This window comes from Mustela lutreola, chromosome 1 (genome assembly GCF_030435805.1).
Source record: "Mustela lutreola isolate mMusLut2 chromosome 1, mMusLut2.pri, whole genome shotgun sequence".
Classification (NCBI taxonomy): Eukaryota; Metazoa; Chordata; class Mammalia; order Carnivora; family Mustelidae; genus Mustela; species Mustela lutreola.
Genome location: NC_081290.1, coordinates 197429642 through 197452821, shown reverse-complemented (window position 1 = coordinate 197452821; position 23180 = coordinate 197429642). Strand labels below are relative to the sequence as shown.

The following is a 23180-nucleotide window of genomic DNA, read 5'->3' as shown; positions in this document are numbered from 1 at the left end:
CCCCTTCTATACGATTGCAAAGAATCAAGGGGGACTATGCTGGGCTGGCACAATGAAGCAAGCTGGAGAAGGAGTTTCTGCCTCTCCTGCTCACACCTTCAGACAGACATGGACAACAGAAAAAACACTTAGCAATCAATTCAATTCGAACTGGACTGAGTTGGGGAAATTAATGTTGGTTTTTCTCATGGGCTTTGAACCTGTGTTCATATAATCATTATGGAGTGTGCTGGCTTCTCCACTGGTTTAGGAATGTGCAATTAAACATTCAGAATAACGGAGATTTCTAGCTGTACTTCTAATACAGGAGCTGGAGTTGGGCTGTGTTTTATACACAAGGCTAACACCACCTCCCATGTTTGCCTGGGACTTGGGTTTAAAATGTGTACTCAGAAAGCTTTCCCTCTAGATTTTCAGATGGGCTAAGTTCCAGGTCTTGGATTTGGAATTTCTTGGATCTCATGGGGTCTAAAAGCATCTGATAATGAAGAAAGAAAATCTCAAGCTTGAGACTGGATAGTCATAGAAACAGGACTTTGTCTGCCTAATCTTACTGTGTTTAGATGTCATTTGGCAAATAATTGTTAGATGCCAGGCATTGAGTGATACATTCGGCAAAAATAAATTTACCCAAATGATCCTTGACCTTGAAAATTCCCCCAAATGATCCTTGACCTTGAAGATTTCACATAGCGTGTAGAAGGTAGACGTGTAAATAAGTAATTGTAATTGCTAACTGTTGTATAATAAGAGCTCATGAATGCTATGGAAACTTAGATGAATAAGATGCTCATTTTTCACTGAGGGGAGGAGGAGGGAAGCAAACTTCCTATGGGAAGAGAGTTCCAATTGGTTCTCGAGCAAGGGCCACCTGTTTTAAAGGTGGCCCCAAAGGGGCGAGGGAGGGAGGCAAGACATGCCAGGAGAGGAAATGGGCTGAGAACAGTATAGAAAAGGAAAAGTGTCTGCTGTCCCTAAGCCGTGAAGAGTAGTCTGGCTTAACGGTGAGTTGTGAAGGAGGGGGCTGGCAGTGAGGCAGAAAAGGTACATTGGTTTAATAAGGCCTTATAACACGATGGAGAGTTTATATTCTACCGTAGGGAGCATGCGCATTTTTAAGCATGGGGAAGATATTACAGAACTGCATTTCAAATGCATGTGGAGGGCCCAAGGGTGAGACTTGGCAGTGAGTTGAGGAGGGTATAGATTCAGTCAGAGGTGATGAAAACTGGAGCTTGAGCTCCAGAGTTCAGAATATTTTGGATAGGAGGCCCATTGCCAGCATGTTAATAGGAAAGGGGTGTGTGTGTGTGTGTGTGTGTGTGTAAGGGTCTGAACATACAGAAACTTATTTAACTTTATAAAGATGGATGTATAACTTTTATATTTATCTCTAGATAGATTTTTTTTTAATATGGACAGAAGGAAGGAAGAAAAGAAGGAAGGGAGGAGGCAGAGAGAAATCCAGGAGAGAAGGGAAAGTGCTGTACACAATAAGCAAACAAGAGAAAGGAGTTGGTCACCCGGGCAGGAAGCAGGACGAGGCTTGTGGTGAGGTGCACCTGTTCCCTGGGCTGCCAAAAGGTTTACTAAATTCTAACATCGGTTGGCCCCAGGGCATGTGTGTGCCTGTTTGTGTGGGGAGGGGTCATGAAATGTAATAATGGGGGAAAAGAATAAAAAGCAGCATAATATCTAAGACTTTGAATACCACAAATGAGTCATCAAGTGGAGTTTCACTTTGTCTTTCCATATTTCCACAATTAGCCTATTCATGCACACAAAAAGAGCACATGGCACATTCCGAAATGACACAAGACTTGTTCTGAGCACTGAAGAGGGATGCTGGGACTCGTCTTCCCTGCCATCCCTGGAGCGTGGACAGAGGTCCTGGCCTCTGCACTCCGTCGGCGATGAGACAAGGCAAGGGGGCCCCGGCACCTCCTTTCATAACGTTTCTCATATCTTTTCTTCCCTGTAAATTATACTCTGCAGGCCTTTGCTGAGAGAGATAATGCTGTTCCCATGTGAATTGAATACCCAGTGCCCCACATGCATGAGTGTGTCAAGGCTAACCAGGTCTATTGTTCTTAAACAGTGCTGCCGGAGAATTGTCTCCTTGTGCAGAATGATGCTGAAGAGATAAAAATATCTTTCATTTCTATAGTGCTATGCATCTTAAAGTGTGTTCCACATTTTGCAAACTATATATAGGCTCAATTCATTACCCATCCCCATAAAATACAGCCAGAGACGTGGCAGGCACATGCCAGATGTTTGACAATGGTTTAATAACGCAGCGAAGAAGAAGTTAAATTGGATTCAGAAAACAGGAAATAGGATGTGGGGCACTAGGTAAACTTTTCCATTCATTCAGCATTATGTATTGAGTGCTTACCGCCTACCAGGGCAAGAGCTGCTGCAGGGATCGTGAACTGGGGAGGCCCTGCTTCTACCTGCATGGAGCTGCCAAGATTTCGAGGAAGAGTCACAAGCAGCCCCATTGTCCAGTTGAGTAGGATTTGTATGAAGACGGACTTAAAAATACAAGGTGTCCTGATCCTTATTGCCTTTCAAGGGAAGTCTTTACCACCAGCCACCCCGGCCTCAGCACTCCCTTGCTTTAATGAAACGTTTCCATCCAATGCAATTATAGGATGTATGTTGAAGAAAAGCTGTTCTGGAACCCAGAATCCAGGCTGGATGTGGGGTATGGTTCTGGGGAAAATAACGAGAGGAGGGAAAGCACCAGTGGAGCAAGCTGTGGAAAGACAGAGAACAGTCAGTGCAGGAGGAACTTTGGAAGGGTTGGGGGAAGCTGAAACCAACAAGAGAGCAGGGCAGTCTGTGTAGATTTCAGGCCAGCCACTGTTTTCTCTCTGGGGTGGGGATCATCCATGCCTAGTCACTTGCTCTGACCCTGGGGGCTCCGTGCAAGCACCCCCAAATCTCTCCAGTCTTAGAGGGGTAGCCTCTGGAGAATAGGCAGCAGAGTCTCAAGACTGGGAGGGGCTCTGGAGAGCCACTGTCTTAATCCAGTCATTTTCATAGATGAAGAAAGCCGTGCCCAGATTCATGAAGTGACTGCAAAAATTCAGTGTGTCTAGGTCAGAGCCGGGTCCATAAACTCACCATGATGCCCTCCTTCAGGCTGGGTCTTTGCCTAATCAAGGGAGACAGAGTCACCCTGCCCTTTGGAGGATGTTTCCAAAAGCTGAGGACTTCATCCTTTGGGCCTTTCTGCACTCTCATGGAAAGACTGATCACAGGAATCAGGGCTTATAACCCACCTCCGCAGATGTCATAAAGAAATGTGGCTCAGAAAATGAAAAAGAAATTGGTTAGAAGACTGTGACTGTCCAGGTCAGACAGGCTGCCACCTAGGGAGGACCCCTGAAGACCATTTGGTCTCTGGAAGGATATGAGGCTTGGAGCTCTTATTAACTTACCCAGGACGGAGAGTCGGATTACCCTAAACTCCTGGGAGAGGCCCGTTCAAGATGTGTTTAAAATCCCTGGACAAGAAGGTATTAGCCAGCTCTGGCAGGATATATGAAAAACAAAAGGAAATGTGGTTTATAATGTATCTGTGCAACAAATATTGTGAAGAGGCATTAAACAGGAAATTCTCCCTCATGATGACTGCCTGTCTCCTAAAACCACCTCTCCCTCTTTCTCTCTTTATTCGGAGTAACAGCACCTGGGGAACACGAGGAGACAGAGAGAGCGCGCCCAGCCACCAGGAGCGGGGTGGGAGAGAGGGGAGAGGTGGGTGGCACAGATATAGGGCTGAAGGTTGGGGGCTCTGGGCCACATCTCAGCCCCCCATCAGCTTCCTGTAAGGCCTCAGGCAAGTGAGCCTAGGCAGACCCACCTAGAAAGGATCCAGCCTGACAGATGACCTCCAGGGCAATTTCTGTGTCATTAAAAAGCCAATGAGCTGTTTCATAAATTTTTTCCCATGTCTCCACCTATGTTTACTTCCTCCCAACTAGACGAAAAATTACTTCTCAACTAGAAGGTCTTCGTGTATTCATTCCACACATCTTTCTTAAGTATCCCACACAGGCCTTTGCCCAAATGGAGGAAATAAATATTACAGACATTGAACTCACAGCCAAGGGAAAGGTCACTGGAAAGTAGTGATGAGCTAGGGTCTGCATGGTCAATAATGAACTCCACCAGGAGCTTCAGCAACAACTCCCTCCCCACCCCCCCCCACCCCCACTGCTGCACCTAGACCCCTCCTGCCTCACTCTCTTTGTCCCAGACCTCAGAAAACTCTGGGGGCACGCTTTCTGCCAGGAGAGCCAGGTTTGGAAGCAGTCCTGCAGAGACTTGGCCCTTCCAAAGCATCTTGGCCGCAGAGTAGCAGAATCTGCAGGCAGCCTTCATTCTCTGTGGGCTCCGGCCTCCCCGTAGCTCTCGCCCGCCAGCGCCAGGCGGTTCAAAGGAAACAGGACTGGGCACTGAAGGCCCGGGAGCCAGGGGGGCTGGGGACTGAAGAACTCGGCCTCCCCGGCTAAGGTCCAGGAGAGGAAACGCTGGAGAGGTTGCCACCTGCTGGCGAGGGACCCCGGCTTGTGCGGTGGGCGCATCAGAGACCTGAAGCCGGGATGTGCAGAGAACCAGAATTCGGGCAGTTATCCAAGTGCTTGGTTTTCTGCTGTCTCTTTAGGACTGTCACCTCCACGGGGTCGTGCCCGGAGCCCAGGTGCCTCGCGTCCCGCGTTCGGGACGCGCAAGCTCCCACGGGGGAGGGGGGCGGTCTTCCTCCTCCCCTCCTTTCCCCTCCTCTCCCCATCTTTCCCCTCCCTTTCCCTCCCCTCCATTCGCCTCGCCTCCCCTCGCCTCGCCTCGCCTCGCTTCGCCCCGCCTCGCCTCGCTTCGCCCCGCCGCGCGCTCCGAGGTCCAAGATTCTCCACTCTTCTCCATCAGGTGGAGCCGTCCGCGCTTCCCGCCCCCCGCCTCGCCCGCGAACTGTGCGCAGGCACCTTGCAGCGCCAGGAGGTTAACCGAGGCCCCGGAGGAGGTGAGGCCAAGGAGCCGGCGGGCGGAGATGGCCGGGCCGCCGTCGGGGCTGGCGCCAGAGCCCGGCCGGCTGTGGGTCCTGCAGGTACCGCTGTCGTTCTCGCCGCCCCACGTGGTGGTTGCCGAAGATTGCCGTGGTTTTTCCGGCACTCAAGCTTGAAACGCCTCCCGGCCCTTTTAGAGGCAGGCAGCTCACCACTTAATCCAAGCTTTCTTTTTCCTTTCTGCGGGAGACCGGAGACCGGACGCTGCGGGGAGGGGGCGGAAGGGGGTTGGGTGGGGGCGGGGTGGGAGGAGAAGTGAACGGCCCAGCTGGCTATCTCAGCCGGTTTGAGGGTCCTGAGGCATCTCAGGGATCAGTGGGAGAGGGAAACAAGGTCCTTCCAATCTCGGATTCCTACCATCCCTCTCCTGTCCAAGATCGAGTGTGTGTGCGTGCGGTGCGCACACGCCTGTACGTGAGCCTGGTTTCGTGTATTGCACAGTTCGCTAGCTTCATGACCCTGGTTTTGTAATATTTCCTTGGGGGCTGAATTAATCTGGGCCCCAGGCCACTTAGGAATTAGGAGTCAAAATGAAACAGCAGCTTAAAGGATAAATGTTAGTTAAAATATCCAGTATTGCTTTGTGGGTATGGTCTACATTCTAATATTATTAGTCTTACTCGCTGCAAGGCTTGCCTTAGGAACGGTGTCCAGACTTTAAATTTCTCCCCTCACCGGGTAGGTTTTAATGGAGAGCTCCTACTAAAGTTAAAGCACTCTACCTGCCATGTTCTCACTCTTGACATGTTGTTTGGCATAGGCTGTTCAGAATCACCACCCATCCTGTGAATGTGTTTCTGATTTGCCTCTTCTGTTTCACTGTCTTCTCCGTCAGCGGGGCTGAGGCTGTGCTGACACTCTGCTTCTGTACCTTGTTGCTAATTTAGCTGATGGGATGCCTCTTTGGGGTCCTCTTGTTTTTTGTGGCTCAGCATTTCTTTTTCTCCCCCCAAGGTTGCTTACAAATTTCCCTTTTATCTATTTAACAACCTTGAAGGGATGCAGTTAAATAAACTATTAAGTTAAGAATAGAAAAGTCAACAAAGCAGACACCTACTAATTTGTAGATCTTTGATGTCAACTACCAGATGTAAGTAAGCTCCTACCAGCACATACTTTTCTCAGGGGGCCCTACTTCTCTTTTCTTGTTCATCAGTATCAAGGGATACATTTTTAAAGTTAACATCCACATGGAAACTTGGAGTTGGAATGTGCCTGGAAGTCAGTAAAATCCCCCAAGTATGTAATACTAATGGAAGGAAGGCGAAAGAGTCCCCCAAACATGTCCCCAAGGTCCAGTGAATGAAGAAAGCAATAATTGATTCTATACTGAAAGGCACACACCAAGAAAGCATCTTTTAGCTTTGTCCCCTTACTCTTTCATCCCCCCACCTTCTTCTGTAAAATGCTACATATTATACACAGTTTTAACTATCCTTATAGTTTGTACCTTATGTATTTACTATGCTTCCATACTAAACTGTGAGTTCCAGAAGGCATGGTCTGTGCCTGGGATTTTAGCTCCCCCAGTGCCTGCTTATCCCGGGTTTATCTAAATGTCCATCAAGGAAACAGATGTAGATGTCCATCAAGGAAACACACATAGATAAATTGTTTGTTCTCCTGGAGGAAAACAGAGTTTGATTTGAGTGTGGGCTTCACGACAGGTAAAAGACCTGAAGGTTCTTCTGAGGCAGTTGCCTATGACCTTGGCCTCTCCTTCGCAATAGGATTCACAGCACCTCTTGGAGAAAAAGACACTCTCAGAGTGATGGAGTGCTTGTTAGAGGATCGACTGCAAATGCCAAGGCGGGCTACTCCCCTCTCCTTGTTAGGAAATGCACAAACCAGGGTGGTAATAATAATAAATGGGCATGTGTCACAAACCTGCTTGATTTCCCTCTAGTTCCTTCATTTTGTTTTGGAGGACTAGTGCAAAGCAAACTATGGTCTAAATGTTCGGGTTTTTATTTCCCACTTCACCTCCCCCTTCTAGGAAAGTCTCCCAAAAATGTAAAACGTGCTTATCTCTTCCCCAACTCTGAGACTCCCGCTGCACGCGTTGGCCAAGTCCTTCCCGGGGAAGATGCATCCCCCCTCTCCGCTCCTCGCGGCTTCGCTGTTTCCCTTTCAGCCAGTGCCCAATCCCCCGTGCAAAGGCAGGGCACGCATATTTTAATGCGTGTGCATGCATATAGTCCTAACTTCACTCCCGTTGAACAACCTTATGCGGTGTGGACAAAAAGTCCCAGTCGGCTCCCCGTTCAAGATGCCTTTTGGTCAATAATGGTGACAAAAGCTGCATTCCCCCCATTTAGGGGGAAAAAGGAGAAGGGAAGAGAGAATAGAGCCCCCTCCCGCCACCCCCCGCCACCCTCCGCTTTGCATAGATCTCCTTTTTCCAAGTGTTTCCTCTTTAATTATGACCTGTTTCCCCTCCCTCTCCCCCCGCCCCAGCTTCAGTGAAAGGAGCCCTTCTGTCACTCGTCACTGGCTCCCGCGCCCGCCCGCTCGCGAGCTCGCTGTGGGAGGAGCCCCCGGGAGGAAGCCAAGCCGTGCGCCAGGGCTGCCGAGAGCCACAGAATGGATCTGCTCCGCGCGGGGACGTCGCTGACGAGCCCGGCTTCTCGCGGCGGCTAGGAGCCCGGCCACCCGGCCACTGGCGTCGGCAGGCTGCGGGGACCTGGAGGCTCGGGGAGAGCGGGGCCGCGCCGAGGGACGGACGCACGGACAGACCGATGGTTGGCGCGCGCCCGGGAGGACCGCGGCGGAGGCTGAGCACGGAGAGCCGCCCGGGAGGAGAAACTCACTGCCGACCCAAGTTGCCCCGCCGGCTCTCCCTCGCGGCGCTGAGGAATGAAACCTTTCCAGCTCGATCTGCTCTTCGTGTGCTTCTTCCTCTTCAGTCAAGGTAGGAGCCCCGCGCGGCGGCCGGAGTTGCTAGGAAAAGTCGGCTGGGGTGTCGGCTGGCGGGGCGCGGGGGCCTGGGGGCAGGAATCGGGGGGGCCGGCTTCGGAAACTCACCCCGATCCTTGCGTCCGAGATGCGCCGGCGTGGCTTCTGTGCCTTTGCCGATGCAACAGAATGGTCCTGTTTATTTTCCTTTTGCAAGGAAGAGGTGTGGGAGGGGTGACTTTCTCCTCTCACTTGTCAACCTCCAGCCCAAACTCTCCGATGCAAATGAGTTCTTTATGCTCCGGTATGTTAATGAGGCAGTTATCTGTGTGGCTCTGGCGCCCTGAACTTCTGGGCACCTCCTCTCCTTCCCACTCAGGTTGGGAGAAGGAGCGGGGCGGGAAGGGGAGCTTTGTTTGGGTGGCTCTTTCAGCTCGAGGAAGGTCTGACTTGCAGGAGTGGATTCAGAAGCCGGTGTGTGCGGTTGCACGGTGTCAGAGGGGTCCCCCGTTAGCCAGCGCACCGCCGGGGTGATGTGCGGTGGTTGGGGGAGAAGCTGGGCAAGAGTTTCATTGAACGTAATGTGCTCTGAATAAAGCTGAATTCTGAATCCCACTCAGCCCCGGATTCAGGGTCTAACGTGAAATGTCGCCCCTGGTGCTGATTGTTTACTTTGCGCAACCTAGCACGGGCAGAGGCTGGTGGACTTTTCCGGAAAGAACTTTGCTACCTCTGGGCTGGCTCCCTGCCCACGGGAGCCCTGGGGTGGGCGTGGGGGGCTGGCCTGGGGAAGGGAGGGGGCAGGCGATCTGGGCAGGGGCTGAGGGGTGCCTACTTAGCCAAAGGCATCAAAAGTCACCTGTGGAATTGAGTTCCAAGGGGGGAAGTAAATCAGCTCCTTCCCACTCGTTAGGCATGCCAGGAGCCCCTCTGCCTTCTGAGGCAGCATTTGTGCCAGCCTACTGGGCTCTGAGAGGGACAGGACTCTCAGAAAAATCCACAACAGAACATGTCCATCTGTTGATTAAATGAAGGGTAAAAGTTTTCAAGGAAGCAGAGCCCCGCCATGGGAGGAGGGGGTGGCTGGCTTTGCAAGCGAACTGCATGTCTCCTTTTTTTTCCCTGTCAGGGAGAAGCCAAATGTAAGCAGAAACCCATGCCTCCTGCCTCTGCTCTTGTAGTGGTACTCAGGGTCGCTGCACATTTCCCCTTTATCCAACTTTGCTCCTGGCCATCCTGATGAAACTCGGGATGGGGGGGGGGGCTTTCCCCCATTACGGTGTGTATATGCCCACCACCTGCATGTAATTATAATGTGGACACACACACACACACACACACACACATTCGTGTATTCATAGGGTAGTGTGCATGTCACCAGGGCTCCCTACAGCAGCAGGAAGATAAATTGCCTTCCCTAGAGTTTTCAGGCTGAATGAATAAGAACTATCTCAGAACACTGGTACAGAAACAGTTTGGGTTATATTACCATTTTGTGAGATTACCCTCCTTGGATGCCTGTGTGCTGGCTTAGGGGCAAACACACACACTCACATACTCACACACTCACACTCCTGTCCTCCTTTGCCTCTTCCCACTGTACGCAGGAAGTCGCCTGTAGAATCCCTAAAAGGAGGAGCCCACCACGCCCCCCAATGTTCATGGGACCCGCGCACATGTTAATCTGCCCGTGTGTTGTTGAAAAACTGGAGCTGTGATTCTCCTCTGGCTTGGCATAAGACGCTTTTGGTGTCTGAGTGCCTCTTCGGTTGTCTGAATCACCGCAGTGTGCATCTTCTGCTTTACTTATCCCCTTTTCAGTACCAGAGCTCCTTCGTCACTCTTCTCATAGGAATCTTTAAATATTTACCTATGGAGGTTAAATGCTCCGTTTCATCTACCCTTAGCCCTGAGAGCACTAGGGAGAAAGCACGGTGCCCTACAATGCCTACTTCCTTGTGATTCCTGAGTGTTCTGAGTGTGGCCGGCACTGCCCGCCCTACCCAATGGTAGATGTCATGATCCACGGGGCTCCAAAAGAGGTCTAAAGAAAGACCATGAGGCAAAGTGGTGGTAATCAGCCAAAATCCTTTGCATCACTGGACACTGAAGTTTCCATGAATAGACAGCATTGGATGGCAGGAATTAAGGGCCAAGTAGAATGCTTTTTATGGACTTTGGTGATATGTTACCTTTTGACTTGATCCATAGACCCGTGTTTTAACGTGGATGTTATCCTGAGTATTGTGAATTCCGCAGAGGATTCTACTCAACCCTACACCTATATGATCAGTTCCTAGACTGTGCCCACCCCTACCTAGATCTGTAGACTTCTCAAGTTATTAGTTCAAGTGCATCTCTTCCGAGAGGTCGTGGGAGGACCTGCCCGCAGGCTCGAGGTCACTCCTGCAGACAACCCCTGCCTGAATTTGCATCCTGCCTGGCACACCCCACCGAGTTACCCGTTTGACCCTCCCCCCCCACCTCACTCACACTCTTCCTCCTGGGATACTTTCCAAGGAAATGTGCAGGGACTCAGGAATGCCCCTCCTCTCAGGGAAAACAAATGTCCAGGCTTCTTTTTGGACCTTTATCTGGCACTCTGGTGACACGTCCATCTGCTGCCCAGCACCTCTCCTGGTGGGAGCCTATGTGTCATCTTAGAGTTTCTGGAAATGCAATTCTTGTGCTTCCAGCTCCCGTTGTCTTAGTCCCCCTACGGAAGGAGAGCTTCAAACAGCGCTCTGAACACTTCCTTAGCAAAACACTGAAGTCAAAACTCTGAAATTCCCTTTCAGTTGCCCTTTCTGTCCCAACGTGTCTGGTATTTATTCACTTTTACTTGTTCTCGAACCTCTTTATAGAGAGGAGTGAAATCCAAGTCTGTCAGTGTCAGTGATACGCTGTATCCCCTCTCCTTTTCAAGTTTGGGCTTCTCCTGTAAATGGGAGATTAAATATTTATTTATCTTTCCTAAGGTGGCAGTAGAAAGACCAAATGGCGTGCCTCCATTTCCTCCCCTGCCAACGTCCCCGGGCCTGGCTCCCCACAAAGAAATGGCGAGCCGCCAGTGTGTGCTGCTTGTGGGTTTCTCTCTTGCTGGGGACGCCTCTCCCATCAGCTGTCAGGACCGCGTGCTTTGTACAGAGAGGGATAATGTCATAGCACAATTTGCCTCCTGTGGAGAAGAGGCATGTTCTGCTCCTGGGTGAAAAGGGATCGATTCTCTTGTCATCCATAAACTTGGAACTTGCGACATTTTTTTCCCTTTATCGTTTCCGTTTGCCCACAACTGTTTCCCTCCATGCCCTCCTTCATCTTCAAGATCCGCGAGGCAGCCTGCACCTCCCCATCTTAGGTAGCTGCGGAGGAGCCACGTGCTTGCAGGATGGAAGGTCGTGTTCCACAGCATATCCAAAAGTCTGGGGAAGGTGCAGTGACACTAAGTTGGTGCCTTGAACTCAGACGCTCTTTGGAAAGGTGTTCTATCTGCACACTGACATTTTCCCCTAGCACTTCCAGACTGTCCCATCTGGCCTTAGAACCTCCTGGAGTTGGAAAGCTCTAACTCTGACCCAATCCAGATCTCTCCTTGGATTTTCACGTATGCCAGGCTGCTCTGAGTGTGTTGGGGGGATGCGGGGGTGGGGGGCAGTGAGAAATGGCATTTACCTGTCAGTGACAGTCACCTGGGCTGTCACCTCCTCCTTGGGAAGAATCTAATTGACTTGCTCTCCCGACCTGCTGGCAGGAGTCACCCAAAAGGCTCTCTGACGGCTACCTGAAGGTCAGACGTTCGTGTTGACATCAGTCTCCAAGGGGAGAGAGTCTGAAGCCAAGAAGGGGCAAATAGCTTGTGAGGGGAGACACCCAGCTAGGATGAGGGAAGCTACGAGGATGACGGGAAGGAGACACTGCTTCGAGATGTCTTAGCTTTGGAGAAGCTCCCTTGGGGAGGGAGATGGGCACCGAAAGATACCAGGAACACATCAGAGGCAGCCAGAAGAATGGGGGGCTCCTAGGGGGTACAGGCTGAGAAGGCATTGGAAAAAGAAACTGGGAGTGAACCGCAACTTAGCAAACATTGAACCTTGCCCAGAACTGTCATATAACAAAAGATGAGGCAAGTAATAAGCTGCTACCCGCACTGGCACCCCGAGTGGTATGACGTCTTGTCTAGAGGAGGAAGAATGGTTCCTTTTGTCCTGGAAGGTCAATGCACAACTGCCAAGGGTGTGGGACCACTTCTTGAACAAATCCTCAGTGTGAGGGGAACTGGGACACATCCCTTGGGCATGGGGGTGGTCTCCGTGTCTGCTGCCCAGCAGGGAGCTCTCTGTTGCCAGCCAGACCTATTGGGGAGGAAAGAGAAGCTCCCCAGGGGGAGAGGGGTGCGGATGGGGGTCAACGCCCGCACAGGGCACTTACAGGATACTGCAGGGGGCCTCCTTCTTGGGTTACAAAGGAGGATCTCACTTGGAGCATGGCAGCAGAAAGCTAGGCATGGCACCAAGGAGCCGCTCTCCCTGGTGTGCCTGTGTTGGTAGGAGCCAGGGCCAGCAGGAGATGGGGTGGAGCAGGGGATTAGGCCTTAAGATGCAATTTTTCTTTTTTGTTCAGCCCAGTGGGGGTGACTTAGGCGGCATTATATTGCAGACCCAAAAAAGCACATGAATAATCCAGAGTGAATTCAAGAGATTTCAATAGCAAAATAATAACAATACTAATGATATCTTTGATTTGCAGAGTACTTTTCTTCCAAGGAGATAAAAAGATAAACTGTTTTGGAAACATGAACAAGGAAAAGAAAATTGGCTGTGATGGAGGAGTGGGGAAGGAGGCCCAACAGCATTCATTTTAGGGTCTCCTAAAAATCAGAGCTGGGGCAGGGGCTGTTACATGGGCAAGAGGCATCATTCTGCAGCTCCCGTTCCTTATCCTTCTAAAATGGTGAAATACAAAACTTTGAGGTGAAAAACCAGGCATTTTTAATGAGAGTCAACTAGAAAGAGTGAGGCCACATATCCTGCCTGTGCCTGGGAGCAGAGACCCTGATTCAGCATTGGGGAGAGTCGGGAAGATCAGGAGAAGGTAGGAACTTGCACTTGGACTCTCCACCCCTGCAGCGATCCTGATTTTAATGATGGTGCTGGCGGCACAGCCATTGGGGCCCCAGTCTTCCCACAAGGTCAGTGGACACCCCAGTGTTCATGTAGCAGGGTCGGGCTGGGACGGCTGCTCTGGGGGAGGTCTACTCCCTTGGGTTACTTGTCGCCTCATTGCTGTCCACAGGGAGTGAGGAAAAAAACAAGGCAGCATCCCGTACCTGGCTGGGCTAGCTTTGCCCTGTGTTCCAAATAGAGGGGGTTTTATTTCCATCGAGGAGATGGAGTCCATTGCATTGAGGCATGGATGATATTGTACATGGTTTCCTTTTCCCTAGGGGAACACCAGAATCTACAGTTAGGCATGCATGTCCGGTAAGAAGGTAGATAGATAACTTACAGATTGTTGCAATAGTTCTCACACTGTCACGCAAAGAATGCCATGTCTTGCTTCTACCAGACCTTGAAGATCAAGCCTGGAAGGGCTGCAGCCTTCCAGGCTCTCTTGGAATCCACACCACTGCCATAGAGTGAAGATCTCCACCGCCATATTGAATGTGAACTTCCATTAACTTTCTGCTTCTGAACCACGAAAGGAGCTAGGGATCCAACATTGTGCTCCCCCCCCCCCCCGCTTTCCTCTTCTGAGTGTGAAAATGAGTATTCTGGCTGTATATTTCTAGAAGTCAGTAAATGTCAATATTGGATAAGTGTTTCCTTTCTATCACTACAATTTAGCATAAGCTGCTTGGAAACAAATGTCTTCCATAAGCATACAATGTTTCCATGAGTACACAGTCAACAAGGCTATGAGGATTAAATAAATGTCAGCTTTCCTTGGGTACACTGGTAACAAGTCAAAGCCGTGAAAATAGTGACCAGCTCGGACAAATCCTGTTCCCTATTGAATTATTCATTTGCAGTCCTGGCTGGGGCTTGGAGGGTGAGAGGGGCTCACCCTTCCCTCTCACTCCTGGACAGAAAGGCAAGGAAGTAGCCAGACATAGAGACCTCCCACATGCTCTAGGAAGGATCCCCTGCCCCCTTCAGTGTTGAAGCCATATCATGCCCTTTTCAGACCTCCTCCCATCTGTGACCCCACTCTACACACACACACACACACACACACACAGAGCTTATTGCTGAAATGCAGTCCTATCCAGAGCTTAGAACCAATCTGCCATCTTCCTGAAATAAGAGGTGAGATCTCACTGTGCTCTTCTACATGGTATTGGTGTCCTCATTGGCAGAATGAGGCAGATTAACCTGAGTCCATTCTTTATTTTTAATTTTTGTTTTGAACACTGAAACCCAAACCGTAATGGTGTAAGTCATCAGTATTAAGAAGACGCCTGAATATCAGGCAGAATGACCAAGATGGTCAGCTTCCTTGGCCTGTGTTCCCTGGACAGTTGTTTGTAAGTTCAGACTCTTTCTAACCCTTGCCTAGAAGACAGGAATTTGAAATCTGACACTGAGTTGCATGGCAACCAGGGCTCCCATTCATCATTCCACACTTTTCCCAGTGTCTCAGAGGGCCACATTCTCTTGGTCCTCCTTGATGCACTTGGGAACACCAAAGCTCAGCTGTTGGCCACTCAGCCCACCCTCATGGTAGGCCAGCTGTGTGGTGGGCACGATGCCAGGGACTTCTGAGGCAAAGACCCCCTAAGACATTATTTCTGCCCAGGTAGGGGCTCTCCATCTGGTCATGGAGCAGACACTTTGACTCATGGTTACATGACAGGCTCAGAGTTGTCGAGAGTATTCTGAGAGCTGCTGAAATGACCGAGGGCATCAGGAAGGGCTGCACAGAGGCAATGACCTGACTTCAAAGGATGTCTCGGAGCCCTCCTGGGGAAGCACAGGAAAGAGTGTTCCGGGCTTGCCTTAGTGTGTGCAAAGAAGGCAGGACAGAATGCCATCTGTTCCGAAGCAATGGGTAGTGTGGGTGGCTGGAATATGAGTATGTGGAGGGTTGTGAGAAGCTCAGGAAGGGGAGGGTCAGCTTGTCATAAATACCATGTTAAATGTTTTGATGACTTAACTCTCAGAGTTAAGTCTGTTCCTTAGAAACATTGTGAGGAGCTTCTGGGTCTGCACTCCTCTCTGTGCCATGCGTCCTGTGGATAAAAAAGGGGAAGAATCCATTTGTTATTTATTCTTCTTGCTTTGCCATGTCTTTTATATGGGGCTTTAAAAGTGTGGAACTGAATGGACATACACCCATTCTCTCCAGCTCACCTTCCTTCATAGCTGGTATGTAAAGGGCAGGGGGGAAAGTAGTGAGAGCATAAGTGTGGAGGAACCGACCTTCCCTGTTGGTCTACTTTCCAGAAGGAGGCAGAGAAGAATAGCAGGTAGACGTATATTTAAGAACAATGTGTTGGATAAAGAATGTGGCGGGGGTTGGGGGGGTGCCTGGGTGGCTCAGTGGGTTAAAGCCTCTGCCTTCGGCTCTGGTCATGATCCCAGGGTCCTGGGATCGAGCCCCGCATCAGGCTCTCTGCTCAGCGGGGAGCCTGCTTCCTCCTCTCTCTTACTGCCTGCCTGTCTGCCTACTTGTGATCTCTCTTATCTGTCAAATAAATGAATAAAATCTTTATTAAAAAAATTAAAAAGAATGTGGCAGGGAACCACGGAGCACTCTGGATTGTGAGTCAAATGGCGGCCACTGAGGAATGGGACTTACCCATATCTGGGGCCCCGGGAGGCTCACCTAACATTGAGGATGAATAGTAAGTAAACCAGGAAGGGAGACAAGAACAAGGACGAGATAAGTAAGAAAAGCCTAGAGACATTTTGCTGATGATTTCTTTGCCATTCTGAAGGGAAAGCTAAGTTTTGCTGGCTTTGAGGAAAACAAGTTTACAAGCTGTGATTCCACTCAGAAGATGTTAGAAATGTTTAGAAGTCTCTATTATCAAGAGTAAAGAACATCATGAGATCTACTTATGGGTTCCAAACTTGGGGCTGTTCTCATCAGGAACTGGTGGGGATTTGGCAGGATGAGTTCAGTAGTGAAGCAAATACATGCATTGTTCAGCCAGAAATAGGCAGTGACGTAGCTAAGACTGTTGATATTTAATCCTAGTGTCTAATGCTAGCCTGCTGAACAATCTCCCACTGCTGACAGTGCTCTAAGGGTAGAATTCGGACCACCAAAAAGGGAAGAGTCAATTACTCAGGAGCAGATCAAAGAGTAGAGTAGATATCACTCAAATCCTCTCCGACCCCACGATTCCCTGAATATTATGTTAGCAACAACCTATTGATTCTGGATAATAAATTCCTAGAAGATAGATGATGTGTTACAGATGTCTTTTTTGTCCAGCACATTTTCTCGTAAGTGCCAGCAAAGCCTTTGGGCTGTTGGTGATGGCAGTAATAATGTTTTGATGCTGCTGCTGGTGGTGGTGATGAGTGTTGGTGTAAAGCCTCCCAAACTGTAGAGTGCCATTCACAAGCCCTAGTTCATTTCATTACGGTGCTAGCACAAGAGGCAGCTGTCACACTGTCATACCCTCTGAAAGGTCATGTCGCTCAACCAAAGTCACTCTCATCTGCTTTACTTTTTCATATGCCTCGATGCTTCTCAAGATGCTGGGAGATGCAGTTGCTTCAAATCATCCATCCTGAAAAATGGATGAGAAGGTCCTAGGCAGTGGCATAAGAGGGAACATGTTCTTCAAACTTGTGGGAATCCTCGGTGGTAAGGCAAAGAAAAGGATTTTAAGGATTTCCCATGAAAACCAGGGAGCTGACCTTCAAACCTAGCCTTGCAGCTCTGTCTTTTGATTCCAGGCTTTTTCTGAGTTGGTTCCTTCATCTTCTGACATTCAGCTTTACCTTGAGGCCATGAGGTTTCCAGGGGGAATGACATGCCAGCCTCTTGGGCTGAATAGCAATCAAGGGGATGTTGCTTGGTTAGTTCCTTTTGTGGCTGTGTTGACAATTAAAAAGAAAAAAAAAAAAAAGCAAGAGTAGGAACTTTTATTCTCTTAATTGGTTGATTAAAATATCCATTTCTTTTATCCACCTGCCCTGGTGCCAGGCATGCTGCTCAGCACAGAGGACTCTGAATAAATGTTGGAATGTTGACATGAATGGCAAAAAACAATGCAAAGAAAGAGAAAGCAGGGTTTTTGACATCACATGTGTGGGGGCTGACAAGGTGCCCCTGGGAGGACAGAGGAGGATCCCAGCTATTTGGAGAAGGAAGTTGTTCCTCTCTTAGTGAGGCCTGGAAAGACCAGGGGGTCACCAGGGACAGCGCCAAGAGAAACACCCTCCTGTGAGCCACCCACTTTTCAGTTTCAACAAAAAACCCCAGCCCTGTCCTTCTGTTCTTTAATGCATGTCAGTTTCCATTTCTGTCAGTCACCTGGAAGTGTCACAGGTGACTCGGCTCTGGTGCACTGTGACAGCCCACCTGTCACCCTTGGCGATGTTGGGAGATATGACAGCTTCAGAGTAACAGTGGGACCTGGCTGGCTCATCATGCAGGCAACCAGGGGACAGAAGCTTAGAACTTTCTCCTGGACACCTTTCCTGGGTGCCACAGGAGAAGCGAGGCCACCCTCCCCACCTTCCTGCCCTTGTGACAAAGAGAGAGAAATTGCCAATTAACCTCCCAGTGGCTTGACCCTCCATATTCTAGGACCCACAGTTTTCCACACCTCGCTGAAGAACGCTGGATCTACCTTCCCTCCCCTATTCTCCTTCTTGTCTCAGAAGCCTTTTTATTACAGAGAAAGGTGCACCTGAGTTAGGGGCCATGTGTGGGGGAGAGAGAGGGCCTGTTCTTTACTTGAGTCCACATCAGGCTGGAGCTGCTGGAAATATTTTGGGATGTGAAACCCGGTGAGCACTGCAGTTCCAGAATCAGCCTGATGGTGGCAGCAGCAGCGCTTGCAAAGCCCAGGAGTGAGCTGAGTGGAGGCCCGGAGGGCCCTTAGTAGCAGAAGAGCCAGAGCCTCTGGGCCAGCTGCCTGGGCCCTCCCCTGCCCATGACAGTGGGGCTGAGGCAGCTGAGCCAGGGCAGGGAAAGGGCATGAAGGGAAAAGACCAAGGCTTCGGATTGGCAGCAGCTGCCCCCACCCCCGCCAGAGGCTCGGGTGCTTTCTGCTGTTTCTGATGGATGTGAGGGCAGTGTGCTAAGGGGAATATCTGAGCAGAGGCAGGTGGGTACAATTAAAAATGTTCAAGGGTGTGGAAGAGTTGCAAAGAGAGACCTCAGCTAGCTGTCCATTTCCTTATGGCAGGTGTTTTCCCATGCTGGTGTCTTTCCTGTGGGTGATGAATGCATCCCTCCCTCAATGCCCACCTCCCCCCACCAGGGATGGCTGGCAGCCAGGAGCTCCACTTCCTGTCCCCAGCCCCCAACCTGGGCCCACTGGGCTTCTCCCCAGGAGTTTGCCTCTTTAATGATCCAGGAGCCAATATTTCTGCTGCTGTTCCCCTCTCATGCTGGAGAAGCAAAACAAACAGATGCTAAAATTAGTCTCATTATTCCTGATCTCCCTGGCAGGCTGAAGAGGTGCTACTCTGTTTTCATCTCTGGACAGAAACAGACACCATTAAGACAAATCAGGGGAAGCAGTGGTTGTTCATTTCAGAGCGCAACTTACCAGGCAAGGTAACCAGAGCCTAAGGGAGGGCACTGAAATCCCAGGCCCGCCCTGCGGGGAGGTGACAACCTGCCTTTTTCACCTTTTGAAGATTGCATGTATGTGTCTCAGACCCCAGAGTCCATTTGTGTGCAGCATAAACAAAGACAGTGGGACGTGGGGTGAGGGAAAGGTGAGGCCATCGTTGGAGCAGCCCACTCCTTGTCTTCTCTGCGTGGCTTGATTGGCTGGTGAACTGGCCGTGTACGTTGCCCGACACCATGCGACGTTATTTCATATCCATTAAGTTTGGGTTGCCAATAGGATTTTAGATGAGGTTCGCTCAAACCTAAGCGGCTTCCGAACCTGACTCCCCGTCAGAGCCCTTTGCTGCTTTGTTGCTAGCAAAGTGAGTTGCCACTGGCCTGATCTGTCTGTCCTCACGCTGTCTGTCTTCCTGGCAGGGGAGTGAGGGAGGGGTTCCCAGTGGGGTCGGAGAGAAGGAGGATTGTTCTGCCCATGTTATTAACGGAAGGCCCCTGGCACGTGGCAGGTGACCCTGAGCATCTCTTGTCAGAGAACCAAACATTTTGCCTGAAGTTGGCAAAGCTGTATTTCCAGCTGCCGATCAGGGGCTGCCTGGGTTAGCGAGGAAACAGAAGTGCCTCATAGGAGAAACTGCTGAGAGTGATGGAGAGTGATCTCCCCACAGAAGAAGGCGTTCCACCCAGGTGGTGCGTGTCATCGGCTCGCTGCTTTCCCAGCCCCTCCGTGGGGCCAGCCTGCTCCCCGCTCTTTGTTCACAAACATGAGCTCCCTTGGGAGCTCGGATGGAAAGCTGAACTAGGGAGAGGGGAAATGCTGAGAATAGGAAAGAGTCGAACCCCATAATGGTCTCCGGATTCCGGCCTCACAGCACGTTTCTTAACTCCCTCGTGGTCCCTGACGTGGAGCCGGCCGTGGGGAGGCATCCCGGAGACCTAGGACCAGGTCAGCTGAGCTCTGCCCGCATTCCCCTCTGTTACCCTCCAGGCAGCCCAGTAAAGCAGGATGGTCAGACCACCTGCTGGTGAAAATGACCGATGCTGGTATCTAGTAACTTGCCCACAGATTCCATAATGTCGCCTCTCCCTCTTGGGAAGCGATGGGAACATCACTCAGACACTCGCTTGTACCTGCCCTGGTTCCTTGCTGCCCGTTTCTTCAGGAGGAGTTGCCCTCACCCTGGTGGCCTCCACAGCTGTGGGCCTGGCAGTGGGCCGCAGACCCCCTGGCCTGGTCCGTGGTCCCCCTCCTTCATGGCTTATGGGCCTTGTGACCAAGAGCTGACCAAAACAGAGGAAAACATCACCCCACGGACAGAAGCTGAGTAAGAATTCACAAAGCTCCATGCCCCGGTGGCGGACGGGGGCTCTTTGCTTCCCCAGCCCAGATCGAGTTGAGATGAACATTCTGAAAACCAGACACTGATTCCTTAACAAGGACCAATCACCACCTAACTTTCTTTCAGTGGATTTTAAAAAAAAGAAAGAAAGGAAAAAAGAATAAACCCCATTCTGCTGAGGGAGAGGTGACCCCGGTGTTAGCTCACTGGAGGAACGGAGCTATTCTACACAAAAAGGCATTGCAGGACATCCAAACCCTCCTTTTTGTCAGGTCTAGAATAGTAAAAATGTCAGGAGACCACATGGTTCTGAAATGATTAATAATGGTCGTTAGAGGGAGAGAGAAAGGACTCTGGGAACGTGGGAGAGTCTGAGTACCGTTCAGGCCCAATTCTCCTCACTTCAGCTCCGGCAGGGCCATCCTGCCTGGTGTCAGAATTCATTTCTGAAGATGGCCTGTCTCTACCTAGGCCATGCTCAGGATCCTGGTATTAACAGAAGATAGACACTTCAGATAAACTAGCGAAACGTCAAAGTTCCTTGACGTTTTCAAAGCTCCTTTGGATTGAATCAGCGGAGTACAGAGGAAGAAGGCAAAGGCAGATAGATCTCTGCAAATTTCTTTCTTTTGATGCCACAGTCTGGGTCTTTCGGTGGAACCCATGGCTTCTGTCGGCAAGTGCATTGTCAGCTGTTGCGAGGGCTCCAAACCCATGTGGGTGTCCCTTGCTCTGGACATGAGCTTGGCTTTGGGTTTTCTCTTCATCAAACCGGGCAGAGGCATTCACAGAGAGAAATCCGTGCTTTATAGGTGAAAACAGTTGCATGCTGAGCTGATCAGACTGGGAGAAATACGATCCGGAAAGCCTTATTCCTTCCCTCCCCTATTCTCCTGCTAATAATAATAGGAAATCTGCATTTCCCTCTCATGATCAACAGATATTCATTGACAAAGATCCATGCCAAGGAAGGTGCAAATATACGTCCTGCTGTATTTTTTCAGTTAAATCGTCTTCTTACATTGTGCTCTCTGCCTTAAATGTTCGCGCAGTCAGTGCCGGGATGTTTCTGCCCTTCCTAAGGGCTCTTGCAGCCATAGGAGCTGAAAGAAATCTTTCCTAGTCAAAACAGGAGTGCCCTTTGCGCTGGACTGGTCTACCCCTTTTTACGGAATAGTGTTTTATGGAATAGTGCTCAGAGTATGTGAATGTGTGGGGCATGGAGGTCACAACGTCCCTCGCAGTCGGTCCTGAAATGCCTTTCAAACCACTACTGAGTAGAGGCTTGTCCAGAGAAAGAAGGTGGGTGCATTTTGGCACAGAAATCACCTGCATCCCCTTTTCGTACCATCCTGTCCTGCCCTGGCCTCCTCTCCCTGTGAATACTGCTTTTACTCACTTGAGCTGTATAAGCGCTCTGGAGAGCAATTCTAACCAGAAGAGGTCAGGTGACTCATGGGAGCTGCCTCGAAGAATTTTCACGTGACATTATTATCTCAGGATGTCATGCATGATGAGAACGGACTCAGGAATCACCATGGGTCCTGAGCACAGGGAACCAAACAAGCAAGAAGGCCAGGAACATAACAGTTTGGAACAGGATGGCTTTGCTGGTCTCTCGCTGATGTCACTGCTTTCCTCACGACTGAGAAGAACACACATCCCTCGCTGCCTTGTCCCACCTCTGGAGCGCCCAGAGCCACATGATCTTCTGCGCTGACAGGGAATAATGGATCCAGGAGCGGCCATAGATTTTTTTTTTTCCTCCCACTTGCACTTTAAAGTGTTTATTTTAAAGTAAACACTGTACTCCAGAGAGGCTCATGTCCATAAAGGATGGATTTTCTGCTTGGCACAGTGAAGAGATTCAGAACATAGGTAATAATGCACCCCGAGAATTCTTGTTCTGTTTTTTGTTTTGTTTTTTTTTTAATCTTGAAGGTCAATACAACCACCAACATTGCTATTCACTTCGTTGCGAACTGGGATCTCCTAGCCGCGTACTGTCATTTTATTTTCCAATTCATAAAGAAAGATGTTCTAGTCACCAGGCCTTTGGGCCTCTTTATTCAGCCCAGATCACCAATGGGAAACTGAAGGGACTGATGAATACAGGGGTGGAGAGGAGGGTGGGGAGCTGGTGCCAGGTTTGAAGGTGCCCCCAGCACCCCCCCCCCGCCACTGCTGGCTGCTCTGTAGGCCTCGTGGGTACTCCCAGATGGGTAACGTAGTGATAGAAGAACGGGGAGAGGAGCGCAGGTGCCTGTGGCTATTTCAGTCTCCTGACACCCTAAGACAGTAGGGTTCAGAGCTCGAACTCTCCCTGATCCAGAAAGGCACACTCATGTACATGGAAGGTTTTGAAGTTTCCATTCCCCACCTTAGCCATGACGATGGCCAGTGCGCCAGATTTCAGGGACACAGAGGGCTCTGCCTTTGGATGGTTGTCTGTTTCTCTGACGGTGTCCCAGCACCTTCAGGAGAAGGATCTCTCTTCTCCATTCTCAAACCCTTCACTCCAGCCAAGCCCAGCTGCCAGCATCTCTGAGTGTGATTTGCTCCCTCATACCTCCTGGTTTTTTCGCCTGTCCTTCCTCCCTCTAGAAGGATCTCCGCTCTTTGCCATGTTGGCCTGGCTGACGTCGACCCTGAGGTAGGCTCAATTTACTTCCCAGAGGAAGTTTCCTTACTTCTCTCCTCACAGACCAATTTAAGTGCCCCACCTCCTTGTTTCCACAGCCCCCCTGTGAAAACCTCTAGTAGTGCTCCTAACAGTATAAAAAGAAGACTTTTTTTTCTATCTGCCATCCCTTCTAGATCACGAGCTTCTGGAAGCCAAGGGCTGGGTCCTGTGAGTGTCCATGTGTGCCGTGCTCTGTCCAACGTGGGCACATAGCCGACACGTGACCAGACTGTTGCTAGCCTCTACCTTCTGTGCCTGGCATTTCTCTTGCCAAGCTGTGGAAGTGCTTTATCAGAGAATACATTCTACTTATCATTATTATTACCTTCTGCAACCAGAGTACCTGTGAGCACAAAGTAATCCTTGGGGAAAAGGTGATAATAATTTAATCCCTCCTTGCATTTATATGGCACTTTATGCTTTCCCAAA

The 23180-nt window shown here is 50.2% G+C and overlaps 1 protein-coding gene across 5 annotated transcripts in view; it reads left to right on the top strand.

The window, feature by feature from the left end:
* Positions 1-4744: 4744 nt before the first annotated feature.
* KIRREL3 (kirre like nephrin family adhesion molecule 3) overlaps positions 4745-23180 on the top strand; it is a 548210-nt gene continuing 529774 nt past the window's right edge. The window contains exons 1-2 of one of the 5 annotated variants that reach the window (XM_059184492.1): positions 4745-5032; positions 7533-7986. In XM_059184492.1, coding sequence (XP_059040475.1) covers positions 7932-7986 — 55 coding nt within the window. In that variant the 5' untranslated portion in view covers positions 4745-5032; positions 7533-7931. Of the gene's footprint in view, positions 5117-7532; positions 7987-23180 lie in introns of all 5 variants that reach the window. The other 4 variants (XM_059184482.1, XM_059184500.1, XM_059184509.1 and 1 more) reach the window with 4 other exon arrangements.